We start from the raw sequence: 21,214 nt of genomic DNA, 5'->3' as shown, positions 1-21,214 counted from the left end.
AAAATAAATAAATTGGGTACTGTAAATTTATTTATTTAAAAAAAATTATTATTGTGAGACTGTGGGTGCGATTCTCCCAAAACGGGAGAAATCGTAAAGCTGGCGTAAAACCCGTGCGGGTTTTACGGCAGCGCGCCCCTTCCCGACCGGGGACCGATTCTGGTCCCCGGTCGGGGCTAGCAGCCCGACGCCGTAGGCTCCGGCAAGACGGGCTTAACGAAAATCGTTAAGCCCGCTTGACGGAGTTAGCGCCGGCTGACGCGTCATATGACGTCAGCTGCGCATGCGCAGTTTGGAAGACTCCAACCCGCGCATGCGCGGATGACGTCATCGCGTTTTTGCGCGAAACCCGCGCATGCGCGGGCCGGGTTGCCCCTCAGCCGCCCCGCGAATGGATACTGCGGGGCGGCGGAATGACAAGTAGTGCGCGGGCATTGGGCCCGCTGCCCGCGATCGGTGCCCACCGATCGCGGGCCCATGGCACCCTTGGCACGGCCGTGGTACGGCCGTGCCAATCGGTGCCATGGTTATTAATAGCGAGTTAGTCACGCCATTTTTACGAACGGCAAGACCAGGTGTGTTTGCCGTTCGTAAAAACGGCGTAAAGGGCTGGGACTTCGGCCCATCTAACAGCTGAGAATCGCTGCCGGCCGTAAAAAAACGGCGGCAGCGATTCGGGTCGGGACTTCGGCGGGGGGGGGGGGGGGGGGGGGGGGGAGAATAGCGGGAAGGCGGCAAAAATGTCGGGAAGGCCCTCCCGCTATTCTCCAACCCGTCGTGGAGGGCGGAGAATTTCGCCCCGTGTCTCTGGTTCTAGATTCATCACCCAGCCACATCTATACTGTCACATCATGTAAGAAATTTGTAAGTTTCAATGATTCAAAGATTCAAACCTTTCATTCATCGAAACAGGATCGAATTCCTAAATATCTCTACCAAATACAATCCCGCCATCCCAGTAATCAGTCTGGTGAACCTGCATTGCACTCCCTTTGTGGCAAGTGTATCCTTCCTTAGATAAAGAGACGAAAACTGGACACACTGCTCCAGGTGCAGTGTCACCAAAGGTTCTATACAATTGCAGCAAGATATCAAGATGTCTTAACACTGAGAGATAACATACCACATGCCTTCCAAATTGCTTGCTGCGCCTGCGTTCTAGCTTTTAGTGGCTCAAGGTCAGCCAGGTTCCTTTGGACATCAACACTTCCCAATGTTTCACCATTTAAGAAATTCTCTGCCTTTTTGTTTCTTTCTACCAAAGTGGATAACTTCTCACTTTCTCACATTACCTTCCATCTGCTGCGTTCATGCTCAATCACTTAGCTCGTCCAAATCCCTTGAAGCCTCCTTGCATCCTTCTCACAACTTACATTTCCACCAGGATTTAGCAAACTTGCAGTTATTACATTTGGTCTCCATATCCAAGTGATTTATTTAGATTGTGAACAAGCTGTGATCCCAGCACTGATCTATTGCGGTTATCCACCAGTTAAGGCCTGCCAACCTGAGAATGACCCTTTTATTCCTCCATAAGTTTTCTGTCATTTAACCAATTCTCAGTCTATGCAGTATAATGAAGCAAGCTTCAGTAATTCAGCATCTGTGATGAATATTTGCAATTATAGTTTAATTCTCCAGTTGTTCTGCTGTCCATTCTTTCAGTGTAGGTTCCAGTATTTTTTCCATCACTGACATTAAACTGGCAGGTCTCGAGTTATCTGTTTTTTCTGTAGAAGCAGCATGGATCAGAAACTGTAAATTAGCAAATTTACCAAACCAGTGGCTCCAATGAAGATGTAATGAGAACATTAATGGCATGATCACAACTCCAGTGTTTAAAGATATTGTAAAGAACAAGACCCCCCCCCCCTCCCCCCCACCCACACAGCTGCTACATTTCAGCTGCAATTGTGGTTTTAGCTGCTATTGCCCCTGCTTTCGGGGATGGAGATTCTGATTGTAATCGGAGGCAGTCTCACACTTCTGGGATTCCAAGCTCTCCCTTTCTGTGGGGCCCCCATGATGTCATCCCGCCCTCTGGTAACATGGCCCCAAATAACATAAGACCATAAGACATAGAAGCAGAATTAGGCCACTTGGCCCATTGAGTCTGCTCCGCCATTCAATCATGGCTGATATTTTCTCATCCCTATTCTCCTGCCTTCTCCCCATAACCCCTGATCCCCTTATTAATCAATAACCTATCTATCTCTGTTTTAAAGACATTCAGTGAATTGGCCTCCACAGGCTTCTGTGGCAAAGAGTTCCACAGATCCACAACCCTCTGGCTGAAGAAATTCCTCCTCATCTCTGTTTTAAAGGATCGTCCCTTTAACCTGAGATAGTGTTCTCTGGTTCTAGTTTTTCCGACAAGTGGAAACATCCTCTCCATCTTCTAAACTCCAACGAGTACAGACCCAGAGTCCTCAAACGTTCCTCATATGACAAGTTCTTCAATCCAGGGATCAGTCTTGTGAACCTCCTCTGGACCCTTTCCAAGACCAGCACATCCTTCCTTAGATATGGGGCCCAAAACTGCTCACAATACTCCAAATGGGGTCTGACCAGAGCCTTATACAGCCTGAGAAGTACATCCCTGGTTTTGTATTCTAGCCCTCTTGACATGAATGCTAACATTGCATTTGCCTTCTTAACTGCCGACTGAACCTGCACATTAACTTAAGAGAATCGTGAACAAGGACTCCCAAGTCCCTTCGTGCTTCTGCTTTCCAAAGCATTTCCCCATTTCGAAATAGTCTATGCCTAGATTCCTCCTTCCAAAGTGCATAATCTCACACTTTTCCACATTGTATTTCATTTGCCACTTCATTGCCCACTCTCCTAGCTTGTCTAAGTCCTTCTGCAGCTCCCTTGCTTCCTCAATTCTACCTGTCCCTCTACAGATCTTTGTATCATCTGCAAACTTAGCAACAGTGCCTTCAGTACCTTCTTCCAGATCATTAATGTATATTGTAAAAACTTGTGGTCCCAGCACAGACCCCAGAGCCACACCACTAGTTACCGGCTGCCATCCTGAAAAAGACCCCTTTATCCCCACTCTTTGCCTTCTGCCAGTCATCCAATCCTCTATCCATGCCAGGATCTTACCTTTAACACCATGTTCTCCTGGAGCTCGTGTATCCTACTGGTGTCTTCCACCGTGAAGACTGATGCAAAGTAACTATTTAGTTCGTCTGCCATTTCTTTGTTTCCTATTATTACTTCTCCAGCCACAATTTCCAGTGGTCCAATGTCTATTTTTGCCTCTCTCTTACCTTTTATATATTGAAAAAATCTCTTCCTACCTTCCTTTATATTACTAACTAGCTTGCACTGGTACTGCATCTTCTCCCCCATTCTTGCTTTTTTAGTTGTCCTCTGCTCGCTTTTAAAGGCTTCCCAATCCTCTGGTTTCCCACTAACTCTCGCCACTTTGTATGCTTTTTCTTTAGCCTTTGTACTGTCCTTGACATCCCTCGTCAGCAATGGATGCCTTGTCCTCCCCTTCGCATGGTTCCTCCTCCTTGGGATGAATTTCTGTTGTACCTCCCTAATAACCCCCAAAAACTCCTGCCATTCCACCAAATACAGAATTGCCTGTTCCCTAATAAGCTCTGTCATAAGCTGCTCCAAAAAACCATCTCTGAGACATTCCACAAATTCCATTTCTTGGGATCCACTACCAACCTAATTTTCCCAGTCCACCAACATATTGAAGTCCCCCAAGATTATTGTAATATTGCCTTTTTTACATGTCTTTTCTATCTCCTGATTTATTTTCTGCCCCACATCCTGACTACTGTACTGCTAGGGGGTCTGTACATAACTCCCATCAGGGTATTTTCACCTTTGCGATTCCTCACCTCTACCCACAGAGATTCTCTGCCTTCTGATCCAATATCGCTCCTTGCTATCGATTTAACTTAATTCCTGACTAACAATGCAACCCCGCCCCCTTTGCCCATCTGCCTGTCCTTTCGATAGGACATATATACTTGGATATTTAGATCCCAGCCCTGATCCCCTTGAAGCCACATCTCTGTGATGCCCACAACATCGTACCGGCCTATTTCAATGTGCGCAACAAGCTCATTTACCTTGTTCCATTTATTGCATGCATTTAGGTACAACACCCTCAATCCTGCATTGGCCACCTCCCTTTTCACACTCTCCTCAGTCATTGTACCCTGTACTGTGGCACTCTTTGATTTTTGACTATGGCTTCTCTGTCTTACACTTTCCCCCTTACTGCTTTTTGTTTCAGGCCCGTTTTACTTCCCTCCGACTTCCTACATCGGATCCCATCCCCCTGCCACATTAGTTTAAATCCTCCCCAACAGCTCTAGCTAATACCCCCCCAGGACATCGGTTCCAGTCCTGCCCAGGTGCAGACCATCCGGTTTGTACTGGCCCCACCTCCCCCTGAAACGGTTCCAATGGCCCAGGAATCTGAATCCCTCCCTCTTGCACCATCTCTTGAGCCACGCATTCATCCTATCTATCCTGACATTCCTGCTCTGACTAACTCGTGGCACTGGTAGCATTCCTGAGATTACTACCTTTGAGGTCCTACTTTTTAGTTTAACTTCTAACGCCCTGAATCCAGCTTGTAGGACTTCATCCCATTTTGTACCTGTATCGTTGGTGCCTATGTGCACCACAACAGCTGGCTGTCCATCCTCCCCCCTCCCCAGAATGTCCTGCAGCCGCTCCGAGACATCCTTGACCCTTGTACCAGGGAGGAAACATACCATCGTAGAGTCTCGATTGCGTCCACAGAACCGCCTGTCTATTCCCCTTACGATTGAGTCCCCTATCACTATAGCCCTGCCATTCTTCTTCCTGCCCTCCTGCGCAGCAGAGCCAGCCATGGTGCCATGAACCTGGCTGCTGCTGCTTTGCCCTGGTGAGCCATCTCCCTCAACAATATTCAAAGCGGTATATCTGTTTTGCAGGGAGATGACCGCAGGGGACATTTGCACTGCCTTCCTACTCTTGCTCTGTCTTTTGGTCACCCATTTTCTATCTTGCTCAGTAACTTTCACCTGTGGTGTGACCAACTCGCTGAACGTGCTATCCACGACGTCCTCAACATCGCGGATGCTCCAAAATGAGTCGATCCGCAGCTCCAGAGCCATCAAGCGGTCTAACAGGCGCTGCAACTGGACACACTTCTTGCACGTGAAGGAGCCAGGGACAGTGGACGTATTCCTGAGCTCCCACACCGCACACGAGGAGCATGACACGGGTCTGGGACCTCCTGCCATGTCTTAAACCTTAGGTTAACTTATCCAACTACAATTCCAAAAAACGAAAGAAAAAGTAAATAAATATACAAATGAAAAGAAAAACTACTTGCCAGTCACTTATCAGGGATAAAAAGCACCTCCTCCCCACCCAGCTTCGAATTCCCACCTAGCTTCAAATTCCCAAACTCATTCTTTGCTGTGCCTCACTATGGCTGTGTTTTCTCTGGCTCACTGGGAAAACTTCAAACACTACCTGCAATGAAATCAATGCCCTCATGACCCAGCCCACCCTGAACTCAAACAACGCAAGCCACCAAAATACACAAATCACTGCCTTAGTGCTTTTTAAATCCCCATTGCAGATATTTTAGATTTTCTTGCTTCATCAGTTGTTTGCAATCCATGGCAATTTCGATGGCTTTTCTTCTGCATTTGTTTTTCACAAAATCATCAATGACATCATCGTGGGTAAATTTTGTAAGAATGCACTTTCAATTGTCAAGATTGCTGAACTTGTCAAATGTTCCTGAGTTATCGTACTTCGCAAATCATTTTTCACACTTTACAAAACAGAGAAAAATGTTCACCAGAATCATTTGTGGCAGATATTGTTAATATCTCATATTTGCAAAGATTGCCTGCAAACTATGTTGTACAAATCTTTGCAAATCAAAGCACAGAGATCATCATTATCAATGAAATGAATGAATGGTTTCACTTCTCTTCAAAATGATTTGTGTCTATGTCCTCCCGGTAGAACTCAGTTAATCATTTACTGCAGTGGCTCTTAGCATTCTCATCTGAACTTCTGTTGAAAAGCACGTAAAATAATATGAAATAGTATTTGGCATCTTTGACTTCTTTAGTGAATTGGTTTCTGAGCCATTCTTCCATTCTTGTGATGATGTCATCATAGGTTCGCTGTGTTAAAACGTTGGTCTTTCCTGAGCCACAATATTGATGACTTTTCAAATTCCATTTGAGAAGCTTGTCAGATTTACTAAGATATTGAAGGCAAGCTAAAAAATTAATTCTTCAACTTGGCACTGATGATTCATCATATCTTCTCAACGGAAGTCCCAAGAAAGGCAGCAGTTGACTGTGGCAGCAAAACGTCACAGCACCTTCCTTCAGTAAGAACACCCCTTTCCAAATTGAGCCAATAATGCAGAATCAATTCTCCCATATAATTCACACCTTTGAATGAATGCACACATGGCCTTAATATGAGCTTTGGAAGTATCATGATCAGAAATATTTCTTCCAACATTTCTCCACATAGAGTGCCCATCCACAAATGATAGTTTCCCTTTAATCGGGTCAGGGAATAATTTGCAAACATAACAGTAGACTGACTTGGACGTTTCCGAAAATATCAACCAATTTCTCCTTTCCGCCATGCCCATTCCCTTCACCCTCACAGAATGGGACCTATGAAGACTTCTAAACTGCTTTCTGCCTCAAAAGTCAAACACTTTTCTCAAATATTCCATATTATCTATGTCCTCTGGTCGATTTATTACAAAATATTCAATCATACCCAGTGGAATAAATTTTCGCCATAATGAAATGTCTTCAGGGTAGGTTTCGTTCCTCACATCAGCTGCACACGAATGAGCTTGAACAATATCTTGTAGTTTCATTCCCACTTCAGAGTCCACTTCTTATTCAAGCTTTTCAGCTTGTGTTGTCTCCAGATATCAGCAGGTCGCAGTCATCTGTTATGGGCCAGGGTTTAGAGAACCCCAAAGTGTATGGTGGAGTTCACCTGACCTACAACTTTTAATAGATTGTGGTATGGGGAGCACACGGCCCACTCTACAGGTGTGGTACAGCAGAAATGGAAAAGTATTTTTTAAAGTAAAACAATGTTTATTCTATGAACTCAAGTTAACCTTTTTAAAACATACAGTGAACATCTCAGCAACCGTAAATTCAAATACAACCTCCAAAGAATACAACACCAAGTAATCTTTAATAACTTCCCGGAAAACATCCAGAAGACAAAAGAAACACCTTTTGGCAGAAGCACATCAGGTTTACAATCACTACTGAGAACATTTATAATTCTGAATTTACCAAATGAGCAAGAGAGGGGGGCGGTATTCTCCCCCCCCCCCCCCCACGCCGGGTGGGAGAATGGCACCCCGACACCCGCATGCGATTCTCCCACCCCCCGAAACCAGCGCCACGAGAATCGTGCCGGGCCGCTCGGAGAATCACCGCAAATGGCGAGTGGCGATTCTCTGGCCCGGATGGGCTGAACGACCGGCGAGAAGAATTACAGTCCCGCCAGCGCCATTCACACCTGGTCGCTGCTGGCGGGAACTGTGCGGGAATGCTGGGGGGACGGCCTGTGGGGGGGTTAGGAGGAGGGCTCCTTCACCGGGGGCGCCTCCGATGGGGACTGGCCTGCGATCAGGGCCTACCAATCGGTGGGCTGGCCTCTCCCTCCCCCCTCCCCCCGGGCCTACCTCCTTCCACGGCCGGACCCAGAACCCCAGCGCCATGTTGGTGAGGGGCCGGCGCACATAAGAAGTTCCCCGCGCAGGATGGCGTGGCCCAACTGTGCATGCGCAGGAATAAGCTGCCCCAACTGCGCATGCGCGGGTTGACACAGCGCCCATATGGCGCCTCATAAGGAGGCTGGAGCGGCGAGAACTGCTCCAGTGCCGTGGAGCAGAGAATACCGCCCATAGTCTTTTCATGGCAGAGAGAACAGCAGTACACCTGTTTTGTCTGGCTTCAGCTCCAACACTGAAAACGAATCCAAAATAATCACAGACACACCCAAGCTTTTCTCAAAGTGAAACTAAAAAGCAGAGCCAGAGCTCAGCTCCACCCACACTCTGACATCACTGATAAACACCAATTTCTTAAAGGTACTCTCACATGACACATCAGACAAGTCACCAAAACCTTCAGTGGATGTTGTTGTTGAGGGTGGATGTGGAGTTTTGGCACTGCTCAATACTTGAAACCTTCGAAAATAAAGTGCCAAACTGTAATTTTGCCTAGCTTCGACCCTTTGCCTTGCTTTCAACTGTCTGCATGTTTGACTGCCAGATTCATAGTGGCTCTTCACATTGACTGACCTGTCTTGACCTCACCGAATATGAATGTTCAGAAAGATCTGGCTTCTTTGCCCTCCTCAGCCTGGCCTAGGGGGGTCGAATTACCCCTGCAGCTGCTCCCGTCGATGACCTAAGCTCGCAGGTTTGCCTGTGGTGGCTCACTGGCTGCTGCTATTGGCTAACTGGCTCTTCTCTGGCCTTTGCTAGTCTGGTTCTCCAACCCTTCAACTCTGGTTGAGTTGCCCTGCTGCTCCCCGAAAACCACGGCAATGCCTTCCTGGTCCTCGCACCTCTCGACTGCTCACCTTTCATTCAAGTGGCCAGGCTGAAGTGACAACTGCTTGTGCACCTGGCTGGCTTGCTGCCTTTATCTGACCTGCCCTGGCCTGGCCTGTGTTCTTTCTTGAGTCAGTTAGCCTCCTACCCTCCTCAGCCCTGGCCTCGAGGTTGATAGTCACCCCTCTGCTCCCCTCGATGGCTGTTGGCCAGTGTCTCCTCCTGATCCCGGTCATCGCACACCTCACTGTTGCCTCAGGCTGCTGGCCCCAAAAATCAGAATCCGCGTTGCTGGTTTATTGAAGTTCAGAAACATCAGACGAGAATCGGGAGATCCGTCCGAACTGTCCTCAAGTCACCACCACCTCTCAACATCTGGGATAGAGCTTTCCTGCTCTAAGGGGACTCTACAAATCAGAGCCCAATTGTTCTGCTTTATATGCATGATTGAGCCAATCAACACACTCAGAATTTCGGGTGTCTGATTGATGCTCCCACAGCCACCTCTCAGTATGCTCCCCCCCCCCCCCCCCCCCCCCCCGCCATTGTCCAAGGCCCCACATGCAGCACTGTGTGTTTCTTTATAAGTCCACTTCTGGGGCTGGATTCTCCGACCCCCCGCCCGGTCGGAGAATCGCCGGGGGCCGGCGTGAGCCCCACCCCCGTCGGCCGCCGAAGTCTCCGGCACCGGATATTCCGCGGGGGCGGGAATTGCGCCACGCCTGTCAGCGGGCTCCCCCCTCGGCGATTCTCCGGCCCGCGATGGGCCGAAGTCCCACTGCTGTTATGCCAGTCGCGCCGGCGTGAATTAAATAAGGTATTTACCGGCGGGACCAGGTGGCGCGGGTGGGCCCCGGGGTCCTAGGGGGGGTGCGGGGCGATCTGGCCCCGGGGGAATTCTTTTCCTTCCGCGTCAGGCAACAGCATCCGCGATGGCCGACGCAGAGGTGACCCCCCTCACTGCGCATGCGCAGGGATGACGTCAGTAGCCGCTTCGGCCCCGGCTGGCATAGTGCCAAAGGCCTTTCCCGCACGCCAACCACTCTGGCGTGGGCCTCGCCCCTAAAGTGAGGGCTTGGCCCCTAAAGGTGCGGAGGATTCTGCACCTTTGGGGCAGCCCGACACCAGAGTGGTTCACGCCACTCCATCCCGCTGGGACCCACCGCCCCACCGGGTAGGGGAGAATCCAGCCCCTGATTCCAATCGACTCAAAATCTGACACAGAATCATTTAAATCAGGAATTACTCCATTGTTTATTTTCTAAATGTGCAGATTGTTGGGGTGATAGTTTCACAAGAAAAGGTTGGATAGTATAATTAACAGTTTTAACCTCTCTCACACACATAGAATTTGTTAACAAGATTATCTACCGTTCATCGCAGTCATCGTATTGATTATCATGTCAACTGTATTGATTGTAGTGATACTAGAAATTATAGTTTGACAACAGAAATAGATTTTAGATAGCCTTGGTTGATTCATCCAGGTGATAGGAATTGAATATATAGAACAGAAAAACTTGAGCCTCAAGACTTGGAAATGAGGAAAAGCTAGAGCAGGGAAATATTCTTCTCAGGATTTCCAACTTATATTGTGATCAAAACCTTGGAATAAGTGATTGTACAAAATTGCTCCAGCTGAAAAATGTTTGTTGTATAAATTAATCCTCTCACTTTCCCAAACGTTAGCATAATTTGGTCTTGATCGACAGGTGCTGTATTTTAATGTTTGAACAAATGTTTAATTTTTTCAGCACCAGCTCACATTATACATAGCATGTTACAGAGTTCTTATTTCTATATTATGAGCTCTGAATAACCTTAATGAAACAGTATAGAACACTATTTTACTTAATTGGCTGAAGCAACCTGAGTTTCATTTTCACTTCATAACTTTCTCCTCTCAGATTCCTTTCCTGAAACTCGTGATTTACAATGGGATGCTGTATTATACACAACAGCAGTCCTTTGTTTTGACCAAGAGGCCATTCTTTTTATGTGAGCCGAGATACTGAGTGTTATTCAGCAATTCGACACAAAGGATGTATCAGAGTACAGTTTAAACATAATTAAGCAATGCTATTTGTTCTTTATTAAAGTTATATAAATGTCCCTAGTCTATACTGGTGATGTTGTAAATGTTACAAATGTAATAAGGAAAATGGATTTGATAAATGAAAATGAAATAAACCATGGACAATGGGTGAACATTAGATTGTGCTGTTTAGATTTGGCACTTTATGGAGAAAATCATCTTTGCTGAAGTATGTGACTCATCAAATTATATCAGAGCTAAAGGGGTAAATTCTCAAGGAGAGAAAAGACAGATATATTGGAGGACAAAAATACAACATATCTTATGTTTCTCATTTCATTGTTGTTACTAGATACACAATGTGGAGGCAAACTTGACGATGATAGTGGATCATTTACCAGCCCCAATTATCCACGGAGATATCCAAATAATGCAAAATGTACTTGGTATATATTTGTGGACAGTGATGAAAGAATACAGTTAATCTTCATTAATATTCAGTGAGTAACAATGTTTCTACTCAGTATAGCTGGATAATGTCAGAGGTATCTATTGGCTAATAACCATGGCCAATGGATTTATTGATGTTTCCAGCCTCTTGTGCCGTCCAAGAATCTGCTGTAAACCTTGCTGGTGTCTCACAAGCAGCTGCACACCACAGTATCTTGCAGATCACACATACCCTTATTGCGATAGCTGAACAGTACAATTAATTTCATACAGATGGTACCTCCTAGGCATATCGGGCAGAGGATTTTGTCACAATAGCTGAACTCCCTGGCATGCAAGGTATCATTGATTACACCCATGTGGCCACCAAGACCAGTCATCTTCATCAACTAGAAGAGCTTTCACTTCTTCAAAGATCAACTTGTCTTCAACAACAACAAAAGCGTCATGCACATGTATGTTCACTTTCCTGCTGTCAACAGTCAGCTTCCAGGCAAACCTTTTTCTCTCCCCGATAAATCCAGGTTCCCTGTAGGCAACGACTGCTGAGAACCCCCTTTCATACTATTGTGCATCCTTGGACTGAAGGACTCTCTCTCAGATCAGGGTGTTGAGTTTATGGTTGGGAGACACTTTTGCTGAGCTTTTGTGTGCCAAACACATTTTCTTGGTTATAAAGCACCAGGCAGTCGGCCTTTCCACTGCTTGTGCCCTAATCTCTGCATTTCCTGAAGCTGTCTCGCTTTATTTTTTTTTTTATAAATGTTTTTATTCAGTTTTCGTATTTTATATTGAACAAATTACAAATTGTTAGGAGAGAGAAACAAAAAAAAAACAAACAAAAACAAACACGCAAAAATTAACATACATATTTACAGGTAAGCATCTTCGTAGTAGTAACTGCGCCCCCCCCCCCCCCCCCCTCAACATGTTTATTTAGCTTGGTTTTGGGCCTTAGCTAGTCATCGAACCCCCGTAACGAACCTGTAGCCCCCCCCCCCCCCCCCTCCCGCTACCTTCCCCCGACTATTCTTCCTCTTGTACATTGGCCACAAATAGGTCCCGGAACAGTTGCATGAATGGCTCCCACATTCTGTGGAAGCCGTCGTCCGACCCTCGGATGGCAAATTTGATTTTCTCCATTTGGAGAGATTCCGAGAGGTCGGACAGCCAGTCCGCAGCTCTGGGCGGTGCTGCTGACCGCCAGCCAAACAGGATTCTACGGCGGGCGATCAGGGAGGCAAAGGCAAGGGCGTCCGCCCTCCTCCCCAGGAATAGATCTGGCTGGTCTGAAACCCCGAAGACCGCCACTATCGGGCATGGCTCCACCCTCACCCCCACCACTTTGGACATAGCCTCGAAGAAGGCTGTCCAGTACTCCACAAGTCTGGGGCAAGACCAGAACATGTGGGCGTGGTTGGCCGGGCCTCTTTGGCACCGCTCACATCTGTCTTCCACCTCCGGGAAGAACCGACTCATACGGGTTCTTGTTAAGTGGGCTCTATGTACCACTTTTAGTTGCGTCAGGCTGAGCCTTGCGCACGTGGAGGTGGAGTTGACCCTATGCAGTGCTTCGCTCCAGAGTCCCCACCCTATCTCCATCCCCAGGTCGTCCTCCCATTTCCTCCTTGTTGCGTCCAGTACGGTGTCGTCCCTATCTACCAGTCGGTCATACATGTCACTACAGTTCCCTTTCTCTAGGATACTTGCGTCCAGTAGGTCTTCCAGTAGTGTCTGTCGTGGCGGTTGTGGGTACGTCCTTGTCTCCTTTCGTAGGAAGTTTTTGAGCTGCAGGTACCGTAGCTCGTTCCCCCCAGCTAGCTGAAATTTCTCTGTCAGTTCGTCCAGTGTTGCGATCCTGTCATCCGTGTATAGGTCCCTGACTGTCAATGTTCCCCCGTCCTGCCTCCACCTTTTGAAGGTGGCGTCGGTCAGTGCTGGTTTGAACCTATGGTTGTTGCAGATGGGAGCCCTGTTCGACATTTTGGTCAGGCCAAGTTGCTGCCGCAGTTGGTTCCAGGATTGGAGGGTGGCTGTCACCACTGGGCTGCTGGAGTGTTTTTTGGGTGGGGATGGGAGTGCTGCCGTGGCGAGGGCCCGGAGGGAGGTTCCCATGCAGGAGGCCTCCTCCGCACGCACCCACTCAGCTTCTGGCTCCTGGATCCATCCCCTTACTCGCTCGGCTGTTGCTGCCCAGTGGTAGAATTGTAGATTCGGGAGGGCTAACCCTCCCCTGGTTTTTGTTTTTTGTAAGATCTTCTTTGGGATCCTAGCATTTTTACCCCCCCCATACGAACGCCATGATGAGTTTGTCCAGCGCTTTGAAAAAGGCCTTGGGGATGTAGATCGGAATGGATCTAAACAGGAAGAGGAACCTGGGCAGTACGTTCATTTTGATCGTCTGAACTCTCCCCGCGAGGGAGAGCGGGAGTGTGTTCCATCTTTGCAGGTCCTTTTTAACTTCCTCCGTCAGGCTGGTGAGGTTCCATTTGTGGATCCCTTTCCAGTCATGGGCTATTTGGATCCCCAGGTAGCGGAATTTATGTCGGGCTTGTTTGAACGGCAGCCCCTTTAGTGCTGCCCCCCCCCCCCCCCCCCCCCCCTTGCGGGTGTAATGGGAAGATCTCACTTTTGCTCATGTTGAGTTTGTAGCCCGAGAAGGCTCCAAACTCTTTCAGGAGCGCGATGATTCCGTCCATGCTGCTTTGTGGGTCCGAGATATAGAGGAGCAGATCATCCGCATAGAGTGAGACTCTGTGCTCTCTACCTCCCCTTCGGATCCCCCTCCAATTTTTTGCTGCCCTGAGCGCGATTGCTAGCGGTTCAATTGCTAGTGCGAACAGCAGCGGGGACAGTGGGCATCCTTGTCTGGTGCCCCTGTGCAGCTGGAAGTATTGGGAGTTGGTATTGTTGGTCTGTACACTCGCCATGGGAGCGTTGTACAGGAGCTTTACCCAAGCGGTGAACCCTGTTCCAAGCCCGAACCGCTCCAGTACCTCTATGAGGTATTTCCACTCGACTCTGTCGAAGGCCTTTTCTGCGTCCAGGGAGACGATCACCTCTTGTGTTCTCTCCCCGGAGGGGGTCATTATCACGTTCAGCAGGCGCCTGATGTTCGCGGTCAGCTGTCTACCTTTGACAAAGCCCGTCTGGTCCTCTGTGACCACCTCAGGTACACAGTCTTCTAGCCTTTTGGCTAGGATTTTGGCCAGTATTTTGGCGTCTGCATTCAGCAGAGATATGGGTCTGTATGACCCACATTCCGTTGGGTCTTTGTCTTTCTTAGGTATCAGCGAGATTGAGGCCTGTGCTAACGTGGGTGGCAATGTGCCCCTAGCTAGCGAGTCTGTGAACATCTCCCGCAGGTGCGGGGCCAGCGCTGTCGCAAATTTTTTGTAGAAGTCCGCCGGGAATCCGTCCGGTCCCGGCGCCTTCCCCGCCTGCATGGAGCTAATGCTCTCCATGATCTCTCCCAGTGCTAGTGGTGCTTCCAGATCCCGTTTTCTGCCCTCTCCCACAACTGGTATGTTCAGTCCGTCAAGAAACCGGTTCATCCCAGCCTTCCCCGTTGGGGGCTCTGAGGTGTACAGCTCTTGGTAGAAGGCCTTGAAGGTTTTGTTAATCCTCTCTGGTTCTGTTTCCAACGTGCCTCTGGTATCTCTGATTTGCGCAATTTCTCTGCTGGCTGCCTGCTTTCTCAGCTGGTGGGCCAACAGGCGGCTGGCTTTGTCTCCGTGTTCGTATAGGGCCCCGCGTGCCTGGCGGAGTTGGTGTACTGCTTTCCTGGTGGAGAGCAGGTCAAAGTTCCTTTGTAATTCTTTTCTCTCCGCCAGGAGTTCTACAGTCGGGGCCTCGGAGTATTTATGGTCTACCTCCAGTATGGAGTCGACCAGCTTCTGCCTAGCCACCCTTTCCTCCCTATCTCTTTGCGCTTTGTAGGCTATGATTTCCCCTCTTAGTACTGCCTTAAGCGCTTCCCAGAACGTGGAGGGTGAGACCTCCCCGTTTTGGTTGATCTCAGTGTACTCCGCTATGGCCTGCGCTATCCTTTCGCTGAAGGCCTTGTCAGCTAGTAAGGCACCGTCCAACCTCCATTTGGGGCGCTGGGCCCTTCCCGTCTCTAGCCGCACATCCATGTAGTGTGGAGCGTGGTCTGATATCACAATTGCGGAGTATTCCACCTTGTCTATCTCTGGAAGCACCGTTTTCCCCACCACAAAGAAGTCAATTCTGGTGTACACGTTGTGTACTGGGGAGAAGAAAGAGAATTCTTTCTCCCCCGGGTGGGCGAATCTCCAGGGGTCTACTGCTCCCATCTGCTCCATATAGTGGCTGAGTTCCCTTGCCATGTTTGAGGTTTTCCCCGTTCTGGGGTTTGATCTGTCCGTCGTTGGGTCCTGTACACTGTTGAAGTCCCCCCCCATGATTAGTCGGTGTGTCGCTATGTCCGGGATTTCTGCCATGGTCTTTTGGATGAAGCTCGTGTCGTCCCAGTTGGGCGCGTACACGTTAACTAGAACTACCGGCGCCCCATCCAGGGCCCCGCTGACCATGACATACCGTCCCCCTGGGTCCGTAACCGTCTTTGTCGCCCTAAACATTGTCCTCTTGCCAATCAGGATCGCCACCCCCCTGGCCCTTGCCCCATAGCAGGAATGATAGGTTTGTCCCACCCAGCCCTTTCTTACCCGCAGTTGGTCCTGCTCCCTCAAGTGCGTCTCTTGGAGGAAGACTATGTCGGCCCTCATGTTTCTAAGGTGGGTGAGGACTCTAGATCTCTTCACTGGGCCGTTAAGTCCCCTTACGTTCCAGGTGACTATTCTGGTGGGGGGCTTCTGCCCCCTTGCTCCTGTGGGGTTAACCATATTTGTCCGGTGGACGCGCCCCTGCCCTCTGGGGCTGTCTCGCTTTATTGATCAGCAAAGAAAGTTGAACATTGTTCCAACACTGAAAATTATCATATACAATTTCCCTGAGAGAAAACAGAGAACATTCAATTTGTAATTTTGTCTCAGCAAACCGAGACAAAAATATGAATCTTAGAACTGTAGCTGAAATTAATTTGGAGATTGTGCTGCCACCATATGTTTGGAGCAATAAGTTAGTGATTCAAAGTGCATTTGTACAAAGCAGCAATTTATATTTATGAAGGGGCTTTAACACAATAAAATGTCCTTCCTGTCCTGTCCTACTTGCCTGTAGCTACTCCGTCTAGAAAATCTGCTGTCATGCGGAGGCATTACTTAACCAGGAGACAATGTTGGTCAGTGAGCATCAGGATTAAAAGGTGAATAGGATTCGGTGAGATTAAGGATGCGGCAGCAGAGTTTTGGACGACTTCAAGTTTGCAGATCATAGAACGTGAGAGGCTGACCAGGGGTTTGTGGAATAGTCAAACTTAGGCCGCGAGGCCGGCAACACTATTCAACGTTAATTGGTCCACATAACAAGGCCTCACAGGCTTCTCACCCTGAATGCTTGCTCCCCAGCTGATTCATCGGGACAACACTCACCAACTCCTGCTAACAACGTCGAGCAGCACTTGAACTGCACTTGCTCAGCCAGCTCACAACAATTGTGCTGAGGAGATCAGCCCCAAGATTCAGGGATGCTGACCTGGGGAGGCTCCTGGACATGATGGAGGCCAGGAGGGATATCCTGTCCCCCCGAGGATCCCAAAGGGTGAGCCACAAGGCAGCCAGTGTGCCTGGAACGAGGTGGCTGTTGCAGTCAGCCTGGGCAGTGTGACCAGGAGGACAGGCCTTCAGTGTCGGAAGAAAGTTAATGACCCACACCAGGCAGCACGAGTGAATACACACCAATATCCCACCTACCAAGGGAGCATCCCCGCAGTCGACTCTCAACCCTCCGTCCATCTCCCTCCCCGTTCAACCCTTCCTCATGCACCCTCCCAACTGTGAACAACACATATGGCTAACAATGCCCTCTCTGTGTCTCCTTCGGAAAAGCTTGGTGGAAAACATTACTGGACAGGCTTCTGGGCACAATCTGGTGAGCATCATACTGCTGATAATGCACATTTGGTGGAGGCAGGAACCCCCAGGCAAGACAGCAGTTGGAGGTCTGCTGGATCCCTGGACCCAGCTGTGTCCCAGCCTGATGCTGAGCCTCTGGCAGCAGGGTTACTTGGAGCTAATGGAGATGATAGGGACCAATTTGGACCTTCAGAGGGAGATGTCAGCGTCTCTTCAGTAGATCCATAGCCGATTGGAGGAGTCCCAGAGGCTACGGGTACAGGAAATAGCGCAAGCGATGAGTGGCACTGAGGCCAACACTGATGGGGTGGAGATGAATGAATGACATCGGCACCTTGAGTAAAGGTGTCCAAGGTGTCGTGCAGTCAGTGACGGCCTTGACTGAGGGTCTCGGCAGTATGTCTGCCTCACTGGGGAATGTCACCCAGTACAACGCCGACCTTGATGAGGTTCTGCAGGACATGTCCTCCTGTCAGATGGGAATGGCCGAGCGCTGCGGAGCTTGTCCCAGTCGCAGGTGGGTATTGCCAATCCGCTGCAGAGCATGGCCCAGTCATGAGGAGCATCGCTGAGGACGTCACACGATGATGTGGACCATGGCGAGCTGCCTGGGCTGGCAGAGCCTGATGATGCAGGGGCAGTAGGGGCTTGAACCAGCTGCCACTCCATCACAAGGTGAACCCCAGGGCCCGATAGGCACCAATCGGGAGAATGGGGCATTGAGTGCCAACCCAGGCCCATCCCATGGGGCGGTGACGGCCTCCAGCTCTCCAGATTTCCACCCCTCTAATGAGGCTGCATCTCGAGGTCAGCACACAGGTCAGGGTTGCACGTGCATGTGCCTGTGACGTCGACAAGTAAGCCGTGGCCCTCCGGCCCCAGAGGACGAACTCCAGGGACATCGAAGGCCATGGGATGAGGTCAGCAGCTGGTTGCCTCCACCTCAGATGTGCCTCCTGAGGACACACCGAGAAGTAGTGGTAGAGTTAGGGGGATAAACCACATCGAGGATCACTGAGGGCACCAGGGGAAGGGGACGGAGTACGCAGGGGTGAGGGGTGGGTGGGGGTAAGGGTGTGGGGATTGGGGGCTGCACCTTTGGGAGGGTGGGGACATATATTGAACAATAAATACCCTTGTGCACAACCAGGAGGAGGACTCTGTCACTTTCTTCTGCAATGCAGCACCGCGTGCAGGTGCTGAGTGTGAGTGAGTACTCAGCAGACAGGCAGGGGTCAGACTATGGCATAGATTGAGGATCACCAACCCCCATCTCTCTTCGGGTTATCATTAACCCCCTACCCATGACAGTGATCCGCGCTGACAGTGCCGACACATTCCCAGCACTTTGGAATGATATGACATCTACCGTGGGAGGATGGGAAATGGGGGTGGTGGGTGGGTAAGGATGCGACAATGGGCCAGGCCATGTGCTAAGTGAACCGGGCCAGTATGAGAGTCTCCCTGGCCCTCAGAGCTTGTCGGAACCTCACCTCTGCCGCCTGTCCTGCAGCCTCCGGCCGAGCCTCAGGTTCCTCACGGTCTTGTCATCTAGCCCTTGTTGGTCTGGCCCCTCCTCATCAGCCTCCTCTCCAGCCCTGTCACCCTCCTCCTCTGAGGTGGCCACATGTTCCTCGTCACCAATCTCCTGCTCGTTGCCTCGCTGCAGTGTGAGGTTGTGGAGGACACAGGAGACCACAACAAAACAGGTGACCCTCCGGGCAGTGTACAGAAGTGCTCCTCTGGAGCAGTCAAGGCATCAAAACCTCATCTTGAGGAGTCCAATGCACTGCTCAATAACAGTCCGGGTGGCTACATAGGCCTTTTTGTACCGGGTCTCCTCTTCAGTCTCCGGCCTCTGTACTGGTGTCATTAGCCAGGTCCTCAGTGGATATCCCTTATCCCCCATGAGCCAATCATCCATCCTGGGGTGTAGTGTTGACCGGCTGTCCCAGGATGTAGCTTCAGGGCTGCAGTGACCTTGACGGCCACCGGGAGAGGGTGTCACCGTCCTCTTCCACATAGAACATAGAACAGTACAGCACAGAACAGGCCCTTCGGCCCTCAATGTTGTGCCGAGCAATGATCACCCTACTCAAACCCACGTATCCACCCTATACCCGTAACCCAACAACCCCCCCCCCTTAACCTTACTTTTAAGGACACTACGGGCAATTTATCATGGCCAATCCACCTAACCTCATCTTGGTGGCAAGGTGACATGGTGGCAAGTCCGTGAGGATATGGCACAGGAGCCGCACCATCTCCTTGTTGAGGCAGAGTCTCCTGCGGCACATGTTGTTCGTCATTTGTTCGATTGACAGCAGCGCCTGTACACCTTGGGCCGTCACGGGACTCCCCCACTGGGTCCCTCCCTAGCCTGATTGGCTGCTGGGTCCTCAGGGTGTGGGGCGGGTTACAGCACATGAGCCGCTTCCTCGAGCATCTGCAGATGCTGCTGCTGCTGTTGCCTTCTCCACTATCTGCCCGCATCGTGTAGCACCAGCAGCACAAAGGCAACCTCTGCGTCCAACATCCTTGCCATAGCATTCAATATCTGTAAGGCACCAGGAGAGGGTGTTAGAATGACAAACAGCAGTAGCTTCCACCCCTGGAGCCTCCATTCCCACATTGATTCACCCTGTCCCCTTTGTGTTTGGATATTGGCTGCTGCATGTGTGGTGTTGCCTCCCGCAGCATTGAGGGACACTACCCAGGCACCATGGTCTGATTGCGATGCTAGGCTATGACTTGCACATGCTACATGGCCCGCCCACCCACGGACATACATTTGGTATGTGTGAAGTGCTCACCTGGCCACGATTCCAAATTCCCCATTAGCAACAGCCTTTAGCCCCACGGCCAGAAGCCTCGGCAGTCGATGGGGGTTATGGTCGGTCAGTGGAGCGGACAGGCAGGGACAAGGGCTTCCCAGAATGGATATACACAATCCAGGGGTTGGCATGGTGGTGCTGTGTGTGGTTGCCCCTCGGTTGCCACCCCAGCGTCTCCCCCCAAACCTCCCATGGCATCCATCCTGCGCAGGGTCCCCCACACCCCCCCCGAGCATTGGGGTGGCAGGTCCAGGGTCCCCGGGCTCTTTGCATGTGAGCAAAGATGGCTACTCACCTCGGCTCCCCACAGAAGCCCTTCCGTCAGGTTCACATTTTTCAAATGGAGTACTAATTAGCGCCAGCGTGACCACTTGTTGGAGAAGCTGCTGAATGAAGGGAGGATGTTGGATAAGGGGTGGCTCTCGTTAATTGTATGGAAATAGAGCTTAAGTAGTGATAATTGGTTTCTTGGCAAGTCACTAATGGGAGGGGGCTGGTTGCATCACAAACTATTTGGGCTAGAGCAGTTCTCGTTTCCTGCCTCTCCTGCTATTAACCTGTCTTGTTTCACTTGAGCGCGAGAGTAACAAGTCCAGACCATCGTGCCCCGTGTGTGTTCTTTATTTGAAGGTAAAACAATAAACATACAATGTTAATTGGGTGGCTAAGGAGTCATGTTTGACCTGTATGACATCAGGGAAACCCACCCACTGAGGCTGCACTTAGTCCCATTTCCTGCACTGAGGAGCTCCGCTCACCAGAACTTCTCAGTGTAGGAAGGGATCGGGATGCTATTTTTAAATCAAACATGGGCACCCAATCAAACACGGGCAGGTCACCCCCTGGTCCAATCACTGGCTCAATAACAATGTCAGCCTGGCACCATGGCAGTGCCCCAGCCAGCCTGGCAATGCTTAATGGGTGCCTTCACAGGCTGGCATCTGGGTGGCAGTGCCAAGGCACCTGGGTGCCACCCTGCCCAGATACCAACTATCCGGGGGCCTCCAATGGGTGGCCCCCGTGTGCCATTCTGGGGGTGCGATGCGGCCAGTATATGATCACTTTGAATAGCACTGGAGCGGGAACCTTCCTGCTACTGGTTTTCTTTATTTTTCATGGGATGTGGGCATCACAGTCAAGAGGGTTAGCATGGTGGCACAGTGGTTAGCACTGCTGCCTCACAGCTCCAAGGTCCCGGGTTCAATTCTAACCTCGAGTGATTGTCTGTGTGGAGTTTCCACTTTGTCCCCGTGTCTGCGTGGGTTTCCTCCGGGTGCTCCAGTTTCCTCCCACAGTC

The 21,214-nt window shown here is 50.0% G+C and overlaps 1 protein-coding gene across 1 annotated transcript in view; it reads left to right on the top strand.

Moving 5' to 3' along the window:
• LOC119979709 (cubilin-like) overlaps positions 1-21,214 on the top strand; it is a 225,388-nt gene that overhangs the window by 83,190 nt on the left and 120,984 nt on the right. Inside the window, exon 12 of the mRNA XM_038822269.1 lies at positions 10,990-11,137. Coding sequence (XP_038678197.1) covers positions 10,990-11,137 — 148 coding nt within the window. The remainder of the gene's footprint in view (positions 1-10,989; positions 11,138-21,214) is intronic.

This window comes from Scyliorhinus canicula, chromosome 16 (assembly GCF_902713615.1).
Source record: "Scyliorhinus canicula chromosome 16, sScyCan1.1, whole genome shotgun sequence".
Lineage (NCBI taxonomy): Eukaryota > Metazoa > Chordata > Chondrichthyes > Carcharhiniformes > Scyliorhinidae > Scyliorhinus > Scyliorhinus canicula.
Note: the sequence above shows the minus strand (reverse complement) of the source record. Positions and strands in the feature narration are given on the sequence as shown.